We start from the raw sequence: 17,767 nt of genomic DNA on the forward strand, positions 1-17,767 counted from the left end.
CAGCTTGTAAATTTTAATTACTTAACTGGAGAATATTCAACAAGGGCAGGGTTGAAGTGTTAAAACTGAAATACTGCAGATTCTGGAAATCGGAAATCGAAACAGAAAATGCTGAAATACGTTATCAAATTTGCAGAATGTGGCAAAAATTGGAAAATTAATTTCAATATGGACAAGTGTGAAGCATTAAATTTGGGTAGGATGAATAGGGGGCCACATACTCCTGGGAAAGAGAGTCTCAATGAGGTAGACTAGGTACAGGAGGATCTCAGTGTAAAGATAAACAAATGACTAAACGTAACAGCACAGATTAATAAGAGCTTCAAGATGTTTCTTAAAACCTACCTCTTTGACCAAGCTTTCGATCACTTCTCCTAATATATGTTTAAATGGTTCAGTGTCAAATTTTGGTTGATACGCTCCTGTGATGTGCTTTGGGGCATTTTTATTACATTAAGGGTGCTACATAAATGCAAGTTGTTGTTGTAATTGGCTATCTTTAGTAGTAACGAATTGTTCTGTTTCTTCCCCCGCTCCACATTGATCGCAGCTATGACAGCGATGGCTGGTGCCCACCGCCACCGGTGAAGAGCTACCTGCACCAGGGCATGGAGGATGAGCTGGAGGAAGAGGAGGATCGCGTCCCAACACCCCCAGTCCGTGGAGTGGCCTCCTCACCTGCCATCTCCTTTGGCCAGCAGTCCACCGCCACCCTCACCCCCTCGCCCCGTGAAGAGATGCAGCCTATGCTCCAGGCCCATCTGGACGAGATAAGCAGGGCCTACCACTTCGACATATCGAGACAAGCATGGTAAGCTTGGAACATTCTGAAGGGAACATTCTCTGAGCCGCTGGCAGGGCCAACATTCATTGCCCATCCTCTAGTTGGTGATGAGATAGTGGGCCTTCTAGCAATTTTTAATTCTCCCAGGCTAGACAAACCATTAATTTTTAGGTTCGCCCCTACCCCCGCGACCCTATGTCATCTCTGGTTGCCTAGTGCCCAGCGATGCCAAGTAGCAAATGACAGGTAATACCTTTTTTTATTCCTTCTCCGGATATGGGTGTCGCTGGCAAGGCCAGAATTTATTGCCCATCCCTAACTGCCCTGAGAAGGCGGCGGAATTTGATACAACTAAGTGGCCACTTCAGAGAGCAGTTGAGTGTTAACCACATATGTGACTGGAGTCACATATAGGCCCAGACCGGATAAGGGCGCCAGGTTTCCTTCCCGAGAGAGACATTTCTTACGACAATCCGACAGCTTCATGATCACATTTACTGGCACCAGCTTTTAATTCCCTTATTTTTTGAACTGAATTCAAATTCTGAAACTGCCCGGGTGACATTTGAACTCTCGATCTCTGGATTACTTGGTTATAGAATTGCACAGAATGCACAGCACAGAAACAGGCCATTCGGCCCATCTTGTTCATTTCAGTGTTTATTCTGCACATGAACCTCCTCCCACCCTACTTCATCTCACCCTATCAGCATATCCTTCTATTCCTTTCTCACTCATGTGTTTATCCAGCTTCCCCTTAAATCCATCTATACTGTTCATCTCAACCACTCCCTGTAGTAGTGAGTTCCACATTCTTACCACTCTCTGAGTAAAGCAGTTTCTCCTGAATTCCCTATTGGATTTATCAGTGATGATCTTATATTGATTGCCCCTAGTTTTGAACTCCTCCACAAAGTGTGGGGGGGGCGGGGGGTGGGTAACTGGATTGATATTTGGAGGAGAGGGAAGAGCAGTGAGATGAGTTTTCAATCACTTTAGTAAAGGGTAATGCAGCCACGATGAGCTGAATGGCCACGTTCTGTGCAGGAAACATCTATGGTTCTGGTGTACTGGAGAAGGGCAGAGAAATTGGAATAGAGTAGACAGATCCAGTGAAGAATGAGTACAGGCATGATGGGTTCAACGACCTCCCCCTTGCTGTATTTCCATGAGACACAAGCCGTGACATTTCTTTGCCCATGTTGATATCTGCTGGTAGATTGAACCCCTAAAGATGTGTACCTGATTTTGAGCTGCACTCCTAAATACTGAATTATTCTTTCGTCTGCATGCTGAGACTGGGTTTGAATTGTCGAATTTTCTAGCAAATATGGAGGCCATTCAGTCCATCGTACCTGTGCTGGCTCCCTGAAAAGCTATCTGCTAAATCCCATCTCCTCCTATGGACCTTTTCAACCATTTTCTTTCAAATATTTATCCCGTTCCCTTGAAAGGTCTATTGTGAATTCTGCTTCCGTTTCTATTTCTGATGTGGCATCCCATGTCCTCACAATCTTGTGTGTGGAATAGGAGAATAGAATTGAGTAGGCCATTCAGCACCTCGAGCCTGTTTCTCCCATTCTATTAGATCATAGCTGATCCATATCTAGATTCCTTTTACCCATCTTGGGTATCGTATTTCCAAACCCTTCGCTATCTCGTAGGTTGGAGCTTAAATCTCTGGAGTCTCAGACAGCGGAAGACTAGTGGTTTTGTGCCTCTGCCTCAGTCTCCGGGCTGTGCAGTTCCCTCTGGGGATTTAAACCCGGGACTCAGATGCCTGATGTGGAAATGTGCTCTGTTTATGAGCACTCACGCCCCTCACCCTGATGTGCAGTATAGTTAAAAAAAAAAAGGTTTGCAATTATATAGCCACTTTCATGACCTCAGCGTGCCCCAAGATGCTTTATAGCCAATTAAGTATTTTTTTGAAGTATTGTGTCTGTTGGTATGATGTAGGGAAATGCAGCAGCCAATTAGAGCACGGCAAGATCCCACAAAGAACAATGTGACAAATGTGCAGATCATCTGTTTTTAGCTGAGAGATAAATATTGGCCCAGGGAAGAACTCTCCTGCTCTTCTCTGAAGTAGTAGAATATATAATAACTTAAACTGATTAACACAGAACAGGGAAGGAGCGTGAAGTTTAATTGACTGCCTGAGTCCAGGGAGTGTAACAAAACGTGGCTGATCTGAGGCGAGGATCTCAATTGTGCAGACTTTAATTCACTAATGCAGACCATTAAGTTGGTAATTCTGATTACCCAGCATTGCTGCCTGCAATTATATCTTTTTGTGCACTATAATCTTTAGTTTGCACAGATCAAATTTTACTAGCATTTATCTGAAAACCAAATTACTGCTTGTGGAGTAGAACCAATGTTGTTACTGCCCAATGGCCTGTGTCTGTAGAGTGAGGCTTTTTAAACTGCTAGGCCCATTAATGGCCTACTTTGTGTTCTCTTACTCCCTGCAGCAGAAGTAGCAATTATCATATTATCGTACTACGCAGAAGGAGGTCATTCACTCCATAGTGCCAGAGCTGCCTCTTTGAAAGAGATATCCAATCAGTCCTACATTTTTCCTGATAGCCCTGCAAATTTTCCTGCAATAACTATATCCTTTTATCTCTAGCACCAAGATTTTTCCAATAATAAGGCATCTAAATTGGCACAATCTAGGGTTAATTATACGGATTTACAATCACCTCCTTGATTCAGTACTCTATATATATATATATATAGATATAGATATATATATATATATATATATATATATATACTCTTGCCCTTATATATAAAATGGATACATGCTTTGCAATGGATATTTTCACCTGCAGTCTTGATTTTAAAGATGTGGGATTTGTGCCACTAGATATCTTTTTGCTCCATTGTATTGAGGTTTTTATGGGGGCACTACTGTCTGCCAAGAATCTCACCCCCGCCTGGACACCCCTTCAGTGGGACTGACTCCTCATCCAAACTGGAGACTAATTGTTTCATCTCCCTGACAGTAGGTCCTGGCTGAGCTGGGCAAATGGGAACTCCTGCAGCTCTTGCTCCTGCACCACGAGCCCCACTCCCCCCCCCCCCCCCCCCCCCCACTTCCCAGTGGGCTCCCCTCCCAATATCATTGAGCTTGTATAGGACAGACGGAAAAGTTCCACTCCTTACAAGGGGGGGGGGGGGTTAGGTTGTCCCAGAGACAGCAGGCAGGGTTGCCTACTTCTCCAGGATTTTCCTGGAGTCTCCAGGAATTAAAGACCCAGTACAGTTGCTAACTCTGGTTGGATAGATTCCTGGAAGTTTCATTGCATTACCTCCAATCCCCTCCCCACACCCCTCCCCCCACTCCCCACCGATTGGCCCATCCTTCAGGTGTCACTGCTTTCCCATGACCAATTAGAAAGGAAACAGACTCTTTGACATCCAATGATAGATATATTTTAAAATTCTCTCATGGAATGTGGGCATCACTGGCAAGGCCAGTGTTCATGGCCTATCCCTAATTGTCCTTGAGAAGGTGTTGATGAGTCCCCTTCTTCACATCTGATTGCCTTGCATGGAAATTTCAGAGTCAATCATATTGCCGTGGGTCTGGAGTCACATATAGGCCAGACCAGGTAGGAACAGAAGATTTTCTTCCCTAAAAGGCCATAAGGAAACCAGATAGGTTTTTGCACCACTGTAGTCATTTCATGCTCACTATTATTGATGCCAGATTTTTTTTTCTAGATTTATTTAGTTAACTGAATTTAAATTGCTGAGATAAAATGGTGGGATTTGAATTACTAGTCTAGATACATAACCACTATGCTACCGTTTCCACTCTCGAGTGTTAGTGAAACAGCCTTTTCCCTCGTCTCACATACTTTCAAAAGAGTTCAAAGAAAATAATAAAAAAAAACTATTTTGATTAATTTCCCATTTCATTTTTCATTTTCTTGTAGCACTGCTTGTAGCAGTGTCCTGGATTTCATCTTCAATGTCTCAAGACTCCAGGATAATCCTGGAGGGTCGGCAATCCTAGTACCCAGTGTAACCCTAGCCGCCTACGGTTTTCCGGAAGGTTCTGCTGGACTGGTGTCAGAGTTACAGTGGGATGTTCGGCAGAACCCTCCACTCGAGGGAATTCATAGTCACGCTGTCTAGACTGATTCGTGAAAAATGGCCACACGGGGGGGATGTGGGGCAGGTAACTGCCTCTCTGCGATGGTCCGCACCTTCCAAAGAGGAAGGGTGGAAACTGGAGAGATTGCTAGTACAGTGAGCTCATTCCAGGCCATGCCCTGATTGTAGGGTCATTACTTTTAACTGTATACAAAGCCACATGGGCGTGAATAGCAGACTTTGATGATTTATTGATGTCAGTGCCACCACAACATGAACTGTGCAAATAATGTCGACAGCAATAGAGGTTCTGGACCTTCCAGACTGTCCCACACAACTACAATGTCTTATGCATCACAAAAACAGGCACTCCACCCAAAGGCCACATGATCTCCTGGGAGAGATGGAAAAACAGACAGAAATAAAACGTTGGCCAATTGAGGGGGAAAAATGGGGAAAAGTCCTCTGTGACTCCCTTAGGTAATGAAACTAGTGCAGGAGACGCTCGGTCCCACAGAGGGAAGGGAGGAAGAAGGAGGAGGTTTTTAGATGCCCAGTTTGGAAATGTCCTGATTGCTTTTTCAAAACCTGACTGTCAAGTTCCATCCTCGGCAAGTAGCAATTCCGAAACTGAGACGATATATCATCAAAAATTATTTTTAAAAGACAGGAAATAACATGAACCGTGTTTGAGGGAGATTTGGGTTTTTGCAGAGATGCTTTTGCTCATCCTTAAAATGACTTTGTGCTTTTTTTTCTCAATGCAGGCAGATGCAGGGCAGCTCTCTCCCTCCTCAGGCCCCGGCTCTTCCCCTAGGCTACATCTCCGGAGCACTAATTTCAGACATAGAGACGGATTTGCCCGATGAAGAGGAGGAAGAGGAGGACGAAGAGGCTTTGGAGCTGGCCAGACCTCTGCGGGGAATAGTGCACACCCCAGGCTCCAGTCTCGATAACCTAGATAGCTCGGTGACAGGTAAGCAGGACTGTGTAGGGGAGAAGACTCAGCCCATTGTCAAATTGGCTGGGCATCCAGGAGATCACAGAGACCTTCAGAAGCTTTGGATTGTCATGAACCCTTTATTGATTCAGTAAATAATGAGATGTATGTCTATCTATCTCTTCATCATTCTCTATCTCTCTAACTAGTTATTATCTCTTGAGCTGTGGTGCAGCTTGCTATTGAGTTAGAAGGTTCAAAACCCACTGCAAAATCAATTGAGCACAAAATCCAGGCTGACAGTTTAATGTAATACTGAGGGAGTGCTGCACTGTCTGCGGTGCCATCTCTGAGATGCGATATTAAACTGAGGCCCTGCCTACCCTTTCACATGGATGTAATTGATGCCATAGTATTATCTGGAAGGACAACAGGGGAGTTATCCCCAGTGGCCTGGCCAATCCAACTTATCCATCAACCAATGTCACTCCAACAGATAATCTGATCATTTATCTCATTCTGTTTTGTGATACCTTGCTGTGAGAAAATTGGTTTTCTGTTCAAAATGCTCAGTGACAAACAGTGATGGGAATCTAGAGAAAATGCGGGCAACTAAAGACTGACTCTTCCAACTATCAATAAATCATTCTTTCAAATATCTGAAATTGTGACAAAACTATTACAACGGCTGTCAACGATTTGGGATGACTGCAGGATATAGATGACACATAAACCTTGCTGTTCTGCACACCCTTCCTCCCTGCCACATGCTTGTCAGCTTGAAATCAAGACTCCACACAACAACAACTTGCATTTATAGAGCACCTTTAATGCAGTAAAAAGTCCCAAGGTGCTTTGCAGGAGTGTGATCAGAAACAAATGGCACCAAACCACATGGGAGACATTAGGATGACCAAAAGCTTGGCCAAAGTGGTGGTTTTAGGAGAGTCTTAGAGAGGCAAAGAGGTTTGGGGTGAAGGGAATTCCAGAGGTTGGGGTCCAGGCAGCTGAAGGCACGGCCACCAATGGTAGAGCGATTAAAATCAGGGATGCGCAAGAGGCCAGAGTTGGAAGAACTCACAGGATTGTAGGGCTGGAGGAGGTTACAGAGATAGGGAGGGGTGAGACTATGGAGGGATTTGAACATGAGGATAAGAATTTTGAAATCAAGGCATTGCCAGAATGGGGGGATGAAAGTGGGCCAGCAGACACAGGGGTCATGGATAACCAGTACCTGGTGTGGGTTAGGATGAGGGTAGCAGAGTTTTTGATGAACTCAAATTTACAAAGGGTGACAGGTGGGAGGACTGTCAGGAGAGCATTGGAATAATCGAGTGTGGAGATAACAATCTCTTAATCTAATTCTCAAGCTGTTTTGGCACTGGCAAAGGTGAGGGGGACAGAATCGGGCTAGTCTGATTTTTCAGGGTCTTTTTCACTATTGGCACTGACAGCAGCCCTGTCTGATTCTGGAGGTGATGACCATTCAGGCCACCTGAAGAGTGGTTTTCAGGGAAGTATCTGGAAGCAATGCCCTCCACCTTCTCCACCCTCCACCTTCACTACATCAGAAGGTGTAGGCCACCGTCTAACTGGGTGAAGATGGATGAGTGCATGCTTTGTAGCCTGGACACCAAGCATAGGTTCCTTGATGCCACTGCCACAAATAACTGAACGTGAAATCATGTGAGGGGTAGATTTCCATTTAGCGCTGTGTATCCTGAATCTGCCCAATGGATCTTTGGCCTGTAGCAACTTGCCCAAGGCTCAGTAGAAGATCTGCTGCCCAGTGACTCTCAATTGAGAATATTCCATTGTCTATAGCTTCAAAGAATGTGAGGCAGGTTCTATATCACCTGTATAGGCACGCAGGATTGTATAGGACTTGAAGACACGATTCTCCGAGATCCAGAGTTCAACAAGTCCTATGCCCTGTATCCCTTCGCCCCATGATCAGCAATACATCTATTCCATTCCCTCTTCAATTTGACACTATGCATCTCATTGCTACTGCCCACACCCTCCATACCCCCACCCCAATAACCCTCCCAGCAGCTTCCAGGTTTGCAGAACCCAATCCTTGTAAAGTTTTTCTCCAATACTGAGTAACCATATGACAAAATCAAACCCGTTAATGCTGGAATTCCACAGTTGGTCAGACAGTATCTGAAGCAAGGACAGCATGGAATATCTTCAATTAGACTTTTATCTTTTCAGGCATTAATGGGCCTGCTCTGGATTCCAGCATTTCTGTGTTTCTTTTGAGGGAGCTTTACTCTGTATCGAACCCCATCCTGTACCTGTCCTGGGAGTGTTTGATGGGACAATGTAGAGGGAGCTTTACTCTGTATCTAACCCCGTGTTGTACCTGTCCTGGGAGTGTTTGATGGGGACAGTGTAGAGGGAGCTTTCCTCTGTATCTAATGGATTGTACTTAGATTTCCAGAAGGCATTTGATAAGGTGGCACATCAAAGGTTATTGCAGAAAATAAAAGCTCATGGTGTAGGGGGTAACATATTGACATGGATAGAAGATTGGCTGGCTAACAGGAAACAGAGAGTAGGTGTAAATGGGTCTATTTCTGGTTGGCAAGATCTGTGCTGGGGCCTCAACTTCTAACAATTTATATAAATGACTTAGATAAAGGGACCGAAGGTATGGTTGCTAAATTTGCTGATGGCACAAAGATATGTGGGAAAGTAACTTGTGAAGAGGACATAAGGGGGCTACAAAAGGATATAGATAGGTTACGTGAGTGGGTAAAGACCTGGCAAATGGAGTATAATGTGGGAAAGTGTGAAATTGTTCACTTTGGCAGGAAGAATAAAAAAGAAGCATATTATCTAAATGGTGAGAGATAGCAGAGCTCTGAGATGCAGAGGGATCTGGGTGTGCTAGTGCATGAATCGCAAAAGGTTAGTATGCAGATGCAGCACGTAATTAGGAAAGCTAACAGAATGTTATCGTTTATCATGACGGGAATTGAATACAAAAGTAGGGAGGTTATGCTTCAGTTATACAAGGCATTGGTGCGACCACATCTGGAGTAATGTGTACAGTACTGGTCTCCTTATTTAAGGAAGGATGTAAATGAGTTGGAGGCAGTACAGAGAAGGTTTACTAGACTAATACCTGGAATGGGCGGGCTGTCTTACAAGGAAAGGTTGGGCAGGCTAGGCTTGTATCCGCTGGAATTTAGAAGAGTAAGAGGCGACTTGATTGAAACATATAAGGTCCTGAGGGGTCTTGACAGTGTGGATGTGGAAAGGATGTTTCCCCTTGTCGGAGAATCTAGAACAAGGGGTCACTGTTTAAAAATAAGGGGTCGTCCATTTAAGGGCGGCACAGTGGTGCCGTGGTTAGCACCGCAGCCTCACAGCTCCAGCCACCCGGGTTCAATTCTGGGTACTGCCTGTGTGGAGTTTGCAACTTCTCCCTGTGTCTGCGTGGGTTTCCTCCGGGTGCTCCGGTTTCCTCCCACATGCCAAAGACTTGCTGGTTGATAGGTTAATTGGCCATTATAAATTGCCCGTAGTATAGGTAGGTGGTAGGGAGATATAGGGACAGATGGGGCTGTGGTAGGAATATGGAATTAGTGTAGGATTAGTATAAATGGGTGGTTGATGGTCGGCACAGACTCGGTGGGCCGAAGGGCCTGTTTCAGTGTTGTATCTCTAAACTAAATAAGACAGAGATGAGGAGAATTTTTTTCTCTCAGAGGGTCATGAGTCTTTGGAATTCTCTTCGTCAAATGGTGGTGGAAGCAGAGTCTTTGAATATTTTTAAGGCAGAGGTAGATAGATTCTTGTTAAGCAAGGGGGTGAAAGGTTATCGGGGGTAGGTGTAAATGTGGAGTAATCAGTTCAGCCATGATCTTATTGAATGGCAGAGCAGGCTCGAAGGGCCGAGTGGCCTACTCCTGCTCCTAATTCATATGTTCATATGTTCGTAACCTGTGCTGTACCTGCCCTGGGAGTGTTTGATGAGACGGTGTAGAGGGAGCTTTACTCTGTATTTCTAAATGTATGGATCTGTAACTAACAGTGATGATTAGATGATCTGAATCTTGGTTCTGAAGCGTTGTTAAAACCAAGTAAAGGGATGCCTGGGTGAGTTAAGGGCTGTGGTTTCCTGAACACTGAGTCTGATGAGGCAGACCATCTGGCCTAAAGTCTTCCATAGTTCAGAGTCATGCAGTGTCATCCTTCCCTATGAAAACATTCTCAGTCCAAAGTCTTTGGAGTCACAATGCGCGTTGGTTCACAGCCGTCAGACTAAAGGATCTGCGCAAATATTACGCGCTTGTTAAGGAAGACATAGAGGCCCCATTTTATCTCATAAAAATGTTAATACGGCAATTAGCCGATTCATAATGGTAGATGTGCTCGCTCCCTGTTGGATAATGGATCTGGGAATGCACATTCATGGATCATAATACTTTTAGCATGAATAGGTGCCTGGAAAAAATTGATGAGTGATCATAAATTAATTTTACTATCAAAGATATGATCCAGCCTCAGTGAGATACTGTATTATCCTAGCATTTTATTGTTCTGGTGCTGTTTGCAGAAAACGTTTAATATCCTACTTAAGGTCCTCCTGTTGTGAACGGAATTAATTTCAATGTATATGCAAATGCCTTGATTGGAGATAACAGCTTCAAGACCCAATAAGCTCTCCTGAGTGTTCAGTTTTGAAGAGCTAATGTGACTGAACGAACGGGACCAAAAAGCTGCAAGTTCAATCCATCATCTGTTCTAGTTATGGCTAATCTCAGTTCATAGAATCATAGAGCACAAAAGAAGACCATTTGGCCCACCATGCATGTTTTTGCTCTTTGGCAGAGCTGTCCAATTAACCCTATACCTCTTGCTCTTTCTCGATAGCCCTGAAAAGTTTTCCTATTTAAGTATTTCTCCAATTGCCTTTTGAAAGTTACTATTGAATCTTCCACTGCCCTTTCAGGCAGCGCATTCCAGACGACAACAACTGTGTAAAAATAAATTCTCCTCATCAACCCCTCTCTGGTTCTTTTGCCGATTATCTTAAATCTGTGTCTTCTGGTTACAAACTCTCCTGCCACTGGAAACACTTTCTCCTTATTTACAATATCAAAACCCCTCATGATTTTTAACACCTCTTTTAAATTTCCCCTTAACCCTCATTGCTCTAGGGAGACCTATCCCAGTTTTTCGAGTCCACATAATTGAAGTTCCTCATCCCAGTTTCCATTCTAGTTAATCTCCTCTACACCCTCCCCAAGGTACAGTTGGGCAACAGTAGGTGTTTGATTATTGGCCTTCATACCGCTACTAAAGAAAGAATTTGCATTAGTTGAGGGGTGTGGAATGAGGGGATATAGATTAATGAGAAGTGATTTAGGACAGGGAGCAGGAGAAACCTCTTTCTGCAAAAGGTTGTGCAGAGGGCCAACTCTGATCCCATCCTTACTCAATGTCCATGTGCAGCAGGTGTGACTGGCCAGTGATCAATAGCCCAGATCAAAGTGGCTGAATTTGTGTTGATTGCATATTCAAAGTTTGGATATATTTGAGGTTGTCAGAGACTAGAGGTTGTGAATTACCACTCAGGGCACAGAGCTTAACACATTTTACCTGGAATATCGGACAGGGATGCCAGCCCTAAATTTCCACTTGTAACCTTTAAAGGGCAGGACATTGTACTGGCTATAAAATAGGTACATTATATCAAGAACCGACTGGCACTCCAATGGAATAAAAGAAAAAAAGACTTGCAATTATATGGAGACTTTCGTGACCTCAGGATGTCCCAAAGTGCTTCACAGCCAATGAAGCAGCCTTAGCAGTGTAGTCACTGCCTGAGAGGGTGGTAGAGGCGGGTTGCCTCACATCCTTTAAAAAGTACCTGCATGAGCACTTGGCACGTCATAACATTCAAGACTATGGGCCAAGTGCTGGCAAATGGGATTAGGTAGACAGGTCAGGTGTCTTTAATGCATCGGTGCCGACTCGATGGGCCGAAGGGCCTCTTCTGCACTGTATTATTCTGTGATTCTGTGATAATGTAGGGAAATGCAGCAGCAAATTTCCTGATCCACCGCAAGATCCCACAAACAGCAACGAGATAAATGACCAGTTAATCTGTTGTTGGTTGAGGGATAAATGTTGTTGAGGACACTGGGGAGAACTCCCCTGCTCTTCTTCAAGAGGGCAGACGGGCTCTCAGTTTAACAATGGGCCAGATTTGCTGTGTGGTAAATGGTGTTTACCATTATTTAAGGGTAAATGCCACGGCAAATTCAGGCGAGGGGCGGGACCACAGTTATGAAATGTCCAAAAGCTGTTGTCCGAGTTGCATTGCTAGCTTTGCGCAAAACAGTGTCTTGCCACACCATTGAAATGCATTGAATAGGTGAAGCTGTACTTGCATGGCAGATACGAACTAAACTTGCCACTGAAAGTTAAGTCTTGTCTTTTTGAGCACGAGTACCCTTTTAACATAATAAGTATTAATTACTGCCAAACTACCTCTTTGGCACTGAAAATTAACTGCTATATATGTGGAACCTCATTCCTTCAAGTATTAATCATTGTTGGAGATTTTAAAAATGTCAAATTTTTTTAACTTTCCTTTTTTTGCCTCTTTTTCTCTCTCTCTCTTAAATAAAGAGAAGGAAAGAGAGATTGGATTATCTTTCTGCACCTGAATTCACCCATTTAATTTACACTTCCTTCTTCGCCCTTGCGAGGTTATTGTTACGGTCATTTAATCTGATTGGTTAAGGAGGTACACAGTTGCTTACCCTGTTTGCTCAGGTCCCAGATTCACGGTTTCCCCCTCACTGTGCCGGGATCAGCCCAAAAATGTTAAAATATAAATGCAAACAAACAAGTCTAACTGATGCTAAACATTACAGCCAAATCTAGCCCAATCTGCCTGAAATTGTGCAAAATTGGGTGCAACCCCCACTCAGTCCATCCCACTATGTCCAGCCGGCATTCGCTCTTGTCCTGGAGTTGAAAGTGTCCTTCCCATCATACATCTGATCCCGTCAGAATCCCCAGCAGTGTAAATTGAAATACCAGAAGTTAGCTTTGAAACAGGAGAAGTTCAGCGCCCGGGAAAGAAGTATATAATTTGAAAGAACAGTCGCTCACCAGTATTTGTGTCATGCCTTGTGTATGAGTGCTTGATCTATTTGAAGTTTGATATGTATTTTTTCAGACCAGGTAGCCAATGTCATATTGGGTTTTTGTTTTAAATTAAATTCCCCAAAGCAATTCTGCAGCACATTATTTGACATTGTGCAGCAGGCAGTAATGATTTCACAGGGCTTAGATTTCACTGTTATTTCTGTACTACATTCTAGTCCAATTAAGTCATTTTCTTTCTATTTTCATTATATATTTTAACGATATATGTTAATGTGCGGCTGGAATTGTGAAACGAACCAAAGCCCTTTTGTTTTGCTAACGGGCTACCCTCGCTGTTTTCATTTCCAAACACTGTCTTCTTTCGTTTCAAGGTTAGGATCTTGCCCCTGCAACCTTTAACCCCTGACTTATGACCTCCCCAGCAGACCCCACCTCACTCAATTCTCTCTTTTTCTTGACGCACCCCACTTGCCTCATTTTAAACCCACACCCCCTGTACCACACCCCCCTCCCCCGCACTCACAATCTGTCAAAAAAATTAGCACATTGCACAGCGTTCTGCTGTTAGGCAAAATCCAATGTCCCGTGACCTGTCAATGCCCATTACATTCCTTGCATCTATTAGCTCACTGTGCTGCCAGGACCCCCTTCCCCCACGCACCCCCCCCCCCCCCCCCCACCATGGTGTTTGTATTATTTTCCTGTCTGGAGTTCATGAACTTCAGCCTTTTTTCTGCGGGGCAGTGGGGGAAGAGAGAGTCAGCAGAGTGGAGCAAAGGCAAAAAAAAAAAATCACATTGTCAAAGGGTAGACTTTAATCCTTCTGAACCTCAGGGTCCTGCAGGGCAATGGCACACAAACAGTTCTCATTACCTTAAACTGTCTTCAGAAGTTGGGAGACAGACGAATTTCAAATTGGTTCAATGCCACTGAAGGCACAGCCAAACTCACTCTCCCCCATGGGTAGCACGTTCACTTCAATGTCAGTAAACCTCTGGGTGCAATACCCCTGCCCTTCCCCCTTAAGTGTGTGCTTATAACCTAGGCCGACACGCCCAGTGCCGGTGCAGAGGGGATGCTGCACTGCCGGAGGTGCCACCTTTCCTATGAGACGTTAAACAGAGGCCCCTATCTGCCTGTTCAGATATGGCGCTGTTCAAAGAGGTTCAGGTATCCCTTTACCATAAGCGCATGATCTGGACATTTATCTCATTTTTGGGATCTTGCTGTGCGAAAATTGGCTGCTGAAGTTCCTACAACAGTGGTAACTGTTCATTGGCTATGAAGTGATTGGAGATATCCTGAGGCTGTGAAGAACAGGATATAAATGCAGGTATTTTCTTCTCTCTTTCCTTCTTCCTATCATTCTGTCTTCCTTCCTGCCTCATGCTCTTTCTCATCCCACTCTGAACTCTGGGTGGGTTTTGAGCAGGGGGATGGTAAGCTGAGTTTGTAACTATGTAAGCCAGCTAGGTAAAGCTTCCTTTTCTTAAAGGGGAAGTGGAAGTTTTCCAATTACCTGCGTCCCATGATTTGGAAACATTCCAATTTTCAATGCATTTTCATCAGCGGTGAAACAAGCAGTCACATCACAAGCTATCCCTTATCCTTCCTACTGTCCCGTTCTGTATCTGAAAGAAGATATTCATTATTTAGGTTCCTCATGTAGTAGAGTGGAAGGGTCAGGTGGGATGGATAGAGGACTAGAATCTCACATCTGAGGGCACCTTTCAATTGCTAAGTTCTGACAAGCATTCAAGTTCTAATCTAAAGCTGTTCAAAGAATCCTTGAGCATTAAGAATGTAATCTTCTGAGCTCTTCCGCTCAGCGCTGACCTCTCCATCCTGATTCTGCTGTCAGGCATCTCATTTCCATGATAGCTGTTCAAGTCTTTTGAGTTGCTCTTGGATATCTTGAAGCCCTGAAGAAGACTGGAGGCATTGTTTATTTTGAGAGGAGGGGGTATGGGTGGACAGGTGCAGACTGGAAAGGGGTAGGTTGCTGTGTATTTACCAAGTAAAACTAACATGAGGTCTTAACTGGGAGCAGCCATGTTGGAACTTTTATTTATACCTCCCAGCAGAGAGGGCAGTATACAAAATGCTCAATATTACAGTACAATCAGCCAGTTTAATACAGTATACTACATGGGTCTTGGTTTGTCTTTTCATAGAATCATTGAATGCTAGAGAAGGACGAACATTTGGCTGTTCCTTCTTTGAAGGGGCTGCCCAATTAGCCCAACTCCCCACTGCTGTTTCCCCATAGCCCTGCAAAATTTACCCCTTCAAGTTGAAAGTTACTGTCGAATCTGCTTGTACCGCCCTTTCAGGCAGCACATTCCAGATCACAGTAACTTGCTGGTCTCATTTCACCTCTGGTTCTTTTGCAAATTACCTTAAATCTGTGTCCTCTCATTACCAACCCTTCTGCCACTGGAAACAGTTTCTCTTTATTCACTCTGCCAAAACCATTCATTATTTTGAACACGTCTATTAAATTTCCTCTTAACCTTCTCTGCTCCAAGGAGACAATCTCAGCTTCTTTAGTCCCTCTACATAACTGAAGTCTCTCATCCCTGGTACCATTCTGCTAAATCTCTTCTACACCCTCTTTGAGACCTTGATATCCATCCTAAAGTGTGGTTCCCAGAATTGGATGCAATACTCTAGCTGGGGCTGAACAAGTGTTCTCTAAAGGTTTAGCAAACCGTCCTTGCTTTTGTACTGTTTATAAAGCCGAGAATCCCATTTGCTTTTTATTTCAACCTGAGATGTTGCTTCGATGTGTCTTATCAACCTGACCTGCCTTTGTTTCCAGGTTCAATGATTAACGGATGGGGTTCAGCCTCAGAGGAGGAGCGTAATATGTCTAGCCGGCGGTCTAGTGCGGCTAGCTCCTCCTCCGACTCCATCTTCACCGATGGCGATTTTGCCCAGGCTCTGGCCACTGCAGCAGACAGGGCTGGCTTCAAGATGGAAGGCACCAGCTTAATGAGGACAGGTTTGTACCCAAAGCTGCTTCGTTGCCAAGGGAAGACTTAGCACGCTTCACTGAGGCTTTGGTTTGGCCTCTCTCTCCCTCTTTCACTCTCTCCGGCCTCAGATACTAATCTGGGACATGTGTAAGACTCTGTTTCTAATGGGTTTTCACATGCATGGCTTGGGATGCTGGCTGTGGGCTTTGATTACCTCTCTTTCATCTTGTACTCTTGTGAATTTAAATCAACTCCAGTGCGAATTCTCTAAAGCATGGTCTTTTGCTCCTTACTTCCTGTTGTACTCGTAATGTGTCACATTCACTGCTGTCTTTGGTACCCCTCAGACCATCGTTCCTGGTTGGCTTTGCATCTTTAATACTCTCTCCAGCTTTCTCTCTCAGGGGGTGCTGAGACTTGCTGTGGCACCGGCTCCTCGGGAGAGCCCAAATAGTGACTGTCAGTGGGATATTTGACCTTGAGAAACATCACAACTGATTCAATTGTCACCCGTTCTCTGCAATCAACATGCACACTTTGTAGCAGAGCTCATCGGAGAGCACTCAGGAGCAGGAATCCCGGTGGATTTATCCTCCCTTTCCCATTCCTCCTCCTCCCAAGGATGCCGAAACTAATTGTTGCACCTCCTCACTGCCCTCGTTCCCTCATCACCACCTCCTTCAGTTTGAAATGAGTCAATTCAGCAATGATTGAAGCCAAAACCAGACAACATTTCACTCATCGCGGGATCATACCTGCAGTTTTTATGTCGCTGAGGATGATGGTTCTCTCTGTTTTCTCCCCAGTCACCTGTCTCCAAACACAACAATAACTTGTATTACATCTTTCACATTCCCAAGGCACTTCACAGGAGTGATTATCAAACAAAATTTGTCACTGAGCCACATGAGGAGATATTAGGACAAGGGCCTGATCAAAGCTTGGTCAAAGGGTTTTAAGAAGTGCTTTAAAGGAGGAGAGAGAGGTAGAGAGCTGGAGAGGGAATTCCAGAGCTTAGGGCCCAGATAGCTGAAGGCATGGACAGAAATGGTGGAGCGAAGGAAGTGGGGGGATTCACAAGAGGCCAAGAACTGGGGAAGCACAGAGATCTCAGAGGGTTGTAAGGCAGCCCGGTCGGTCCCTTGCCACTGCTGATCTGAAAAACCTGGCGACGACCCTATTTTCCCTCCTCCTTCCCCACCATGATCCCACCCGCACCAGCCCCTGACACCCCCACGGTCAAGTGGCCCCTCGCCTTTGTTTGGCAGTGTGATTGATGTTAGCAACATTGGTGAATGTGATTCCATGTTTTATCAATGCCTGCTTTGTGCCCTGCTTATTTCTTCTTATCGATGCATCGAATCTTATAGCACAGAAGGAGGACATTCAGCTGATCGTGTCTGGTCCAGCTATCCAATTAGTCTTACCTCATAGACCTGCAAATTTATTAACTGCATATATTTTTTCCCTTGCCTCCCTATCAGCATTGTGCGTGTACTTTCACTACTTGGACTGCAGTGGTTCAAGAAGGCGGCTCACCACCACACCTTCTCAAGGGCAATTAGGGATGAGGGATAAATGTCGGCCTAGCCAGCGACGCCCACATCCCATGAATAATTAAAAGAAAAAATCCAGTTCCCTTTAAAAGTTACAACTATATCTGGTTCCACTGTACTTTCAGAAAGTGCATTCCTGATCATAGCAATCAAATGATTTTCTGAATGAGACAACTTGGTTCATCCGCTGGGACTATCTAATTGGTTAACACTGACAACTATTTCACATGCCCCATAAAACACCACTTCCCCAGGAACTGCC

General features: G+C 44.5%; 1 protein-coding gene across 7 annotated transcripts in view; it reads left to right on the top strand.

Moving 5' to 3' along the window:
- The window catches only part of robo2 (roundabout, axon guidance receptor, homolog 2 (Drosophila)), a 644,486-nt gene that overhangs the window by 605,606 nt on the left and 21,113 nt on the right, over positions 1-17,767 (top strand). For all 7 annotated transcript variants that reach the window (XM_068041290.1, XM_068041296.1, XM_068041294.1 and 4 more), the window contains 3 exons: positions 551-811; positions 5,662-5,870; positions 15,793-15,975. In XM_068041290.1, the coding sequence (XP_067897391.1) occupies positions 551-811; positions 5,662-5,870; positions 15,793-15,975 (653 nt within the window). The remainder of the gene's footprint in view (positions 1-550; positions 812-5,661; positions 5,871-15,792; positions 15,976-17,767) is intronic.

Source organism: Heterodontus francisci, chromosome 10, assembly GCF_036365525.1.
Source record: "Heterodontus francisci isolate sHetFra1 chromosome 10, sHetFra1.hap1, whole genome shotgun sequence".
NCBI classification, from domain to species: Eukaryota; Metazoa; Chordata; class Chondrichthyes; order Heterodontiformes; family Heterodontidae; genus Heterodontus; species Heterodontus francisci.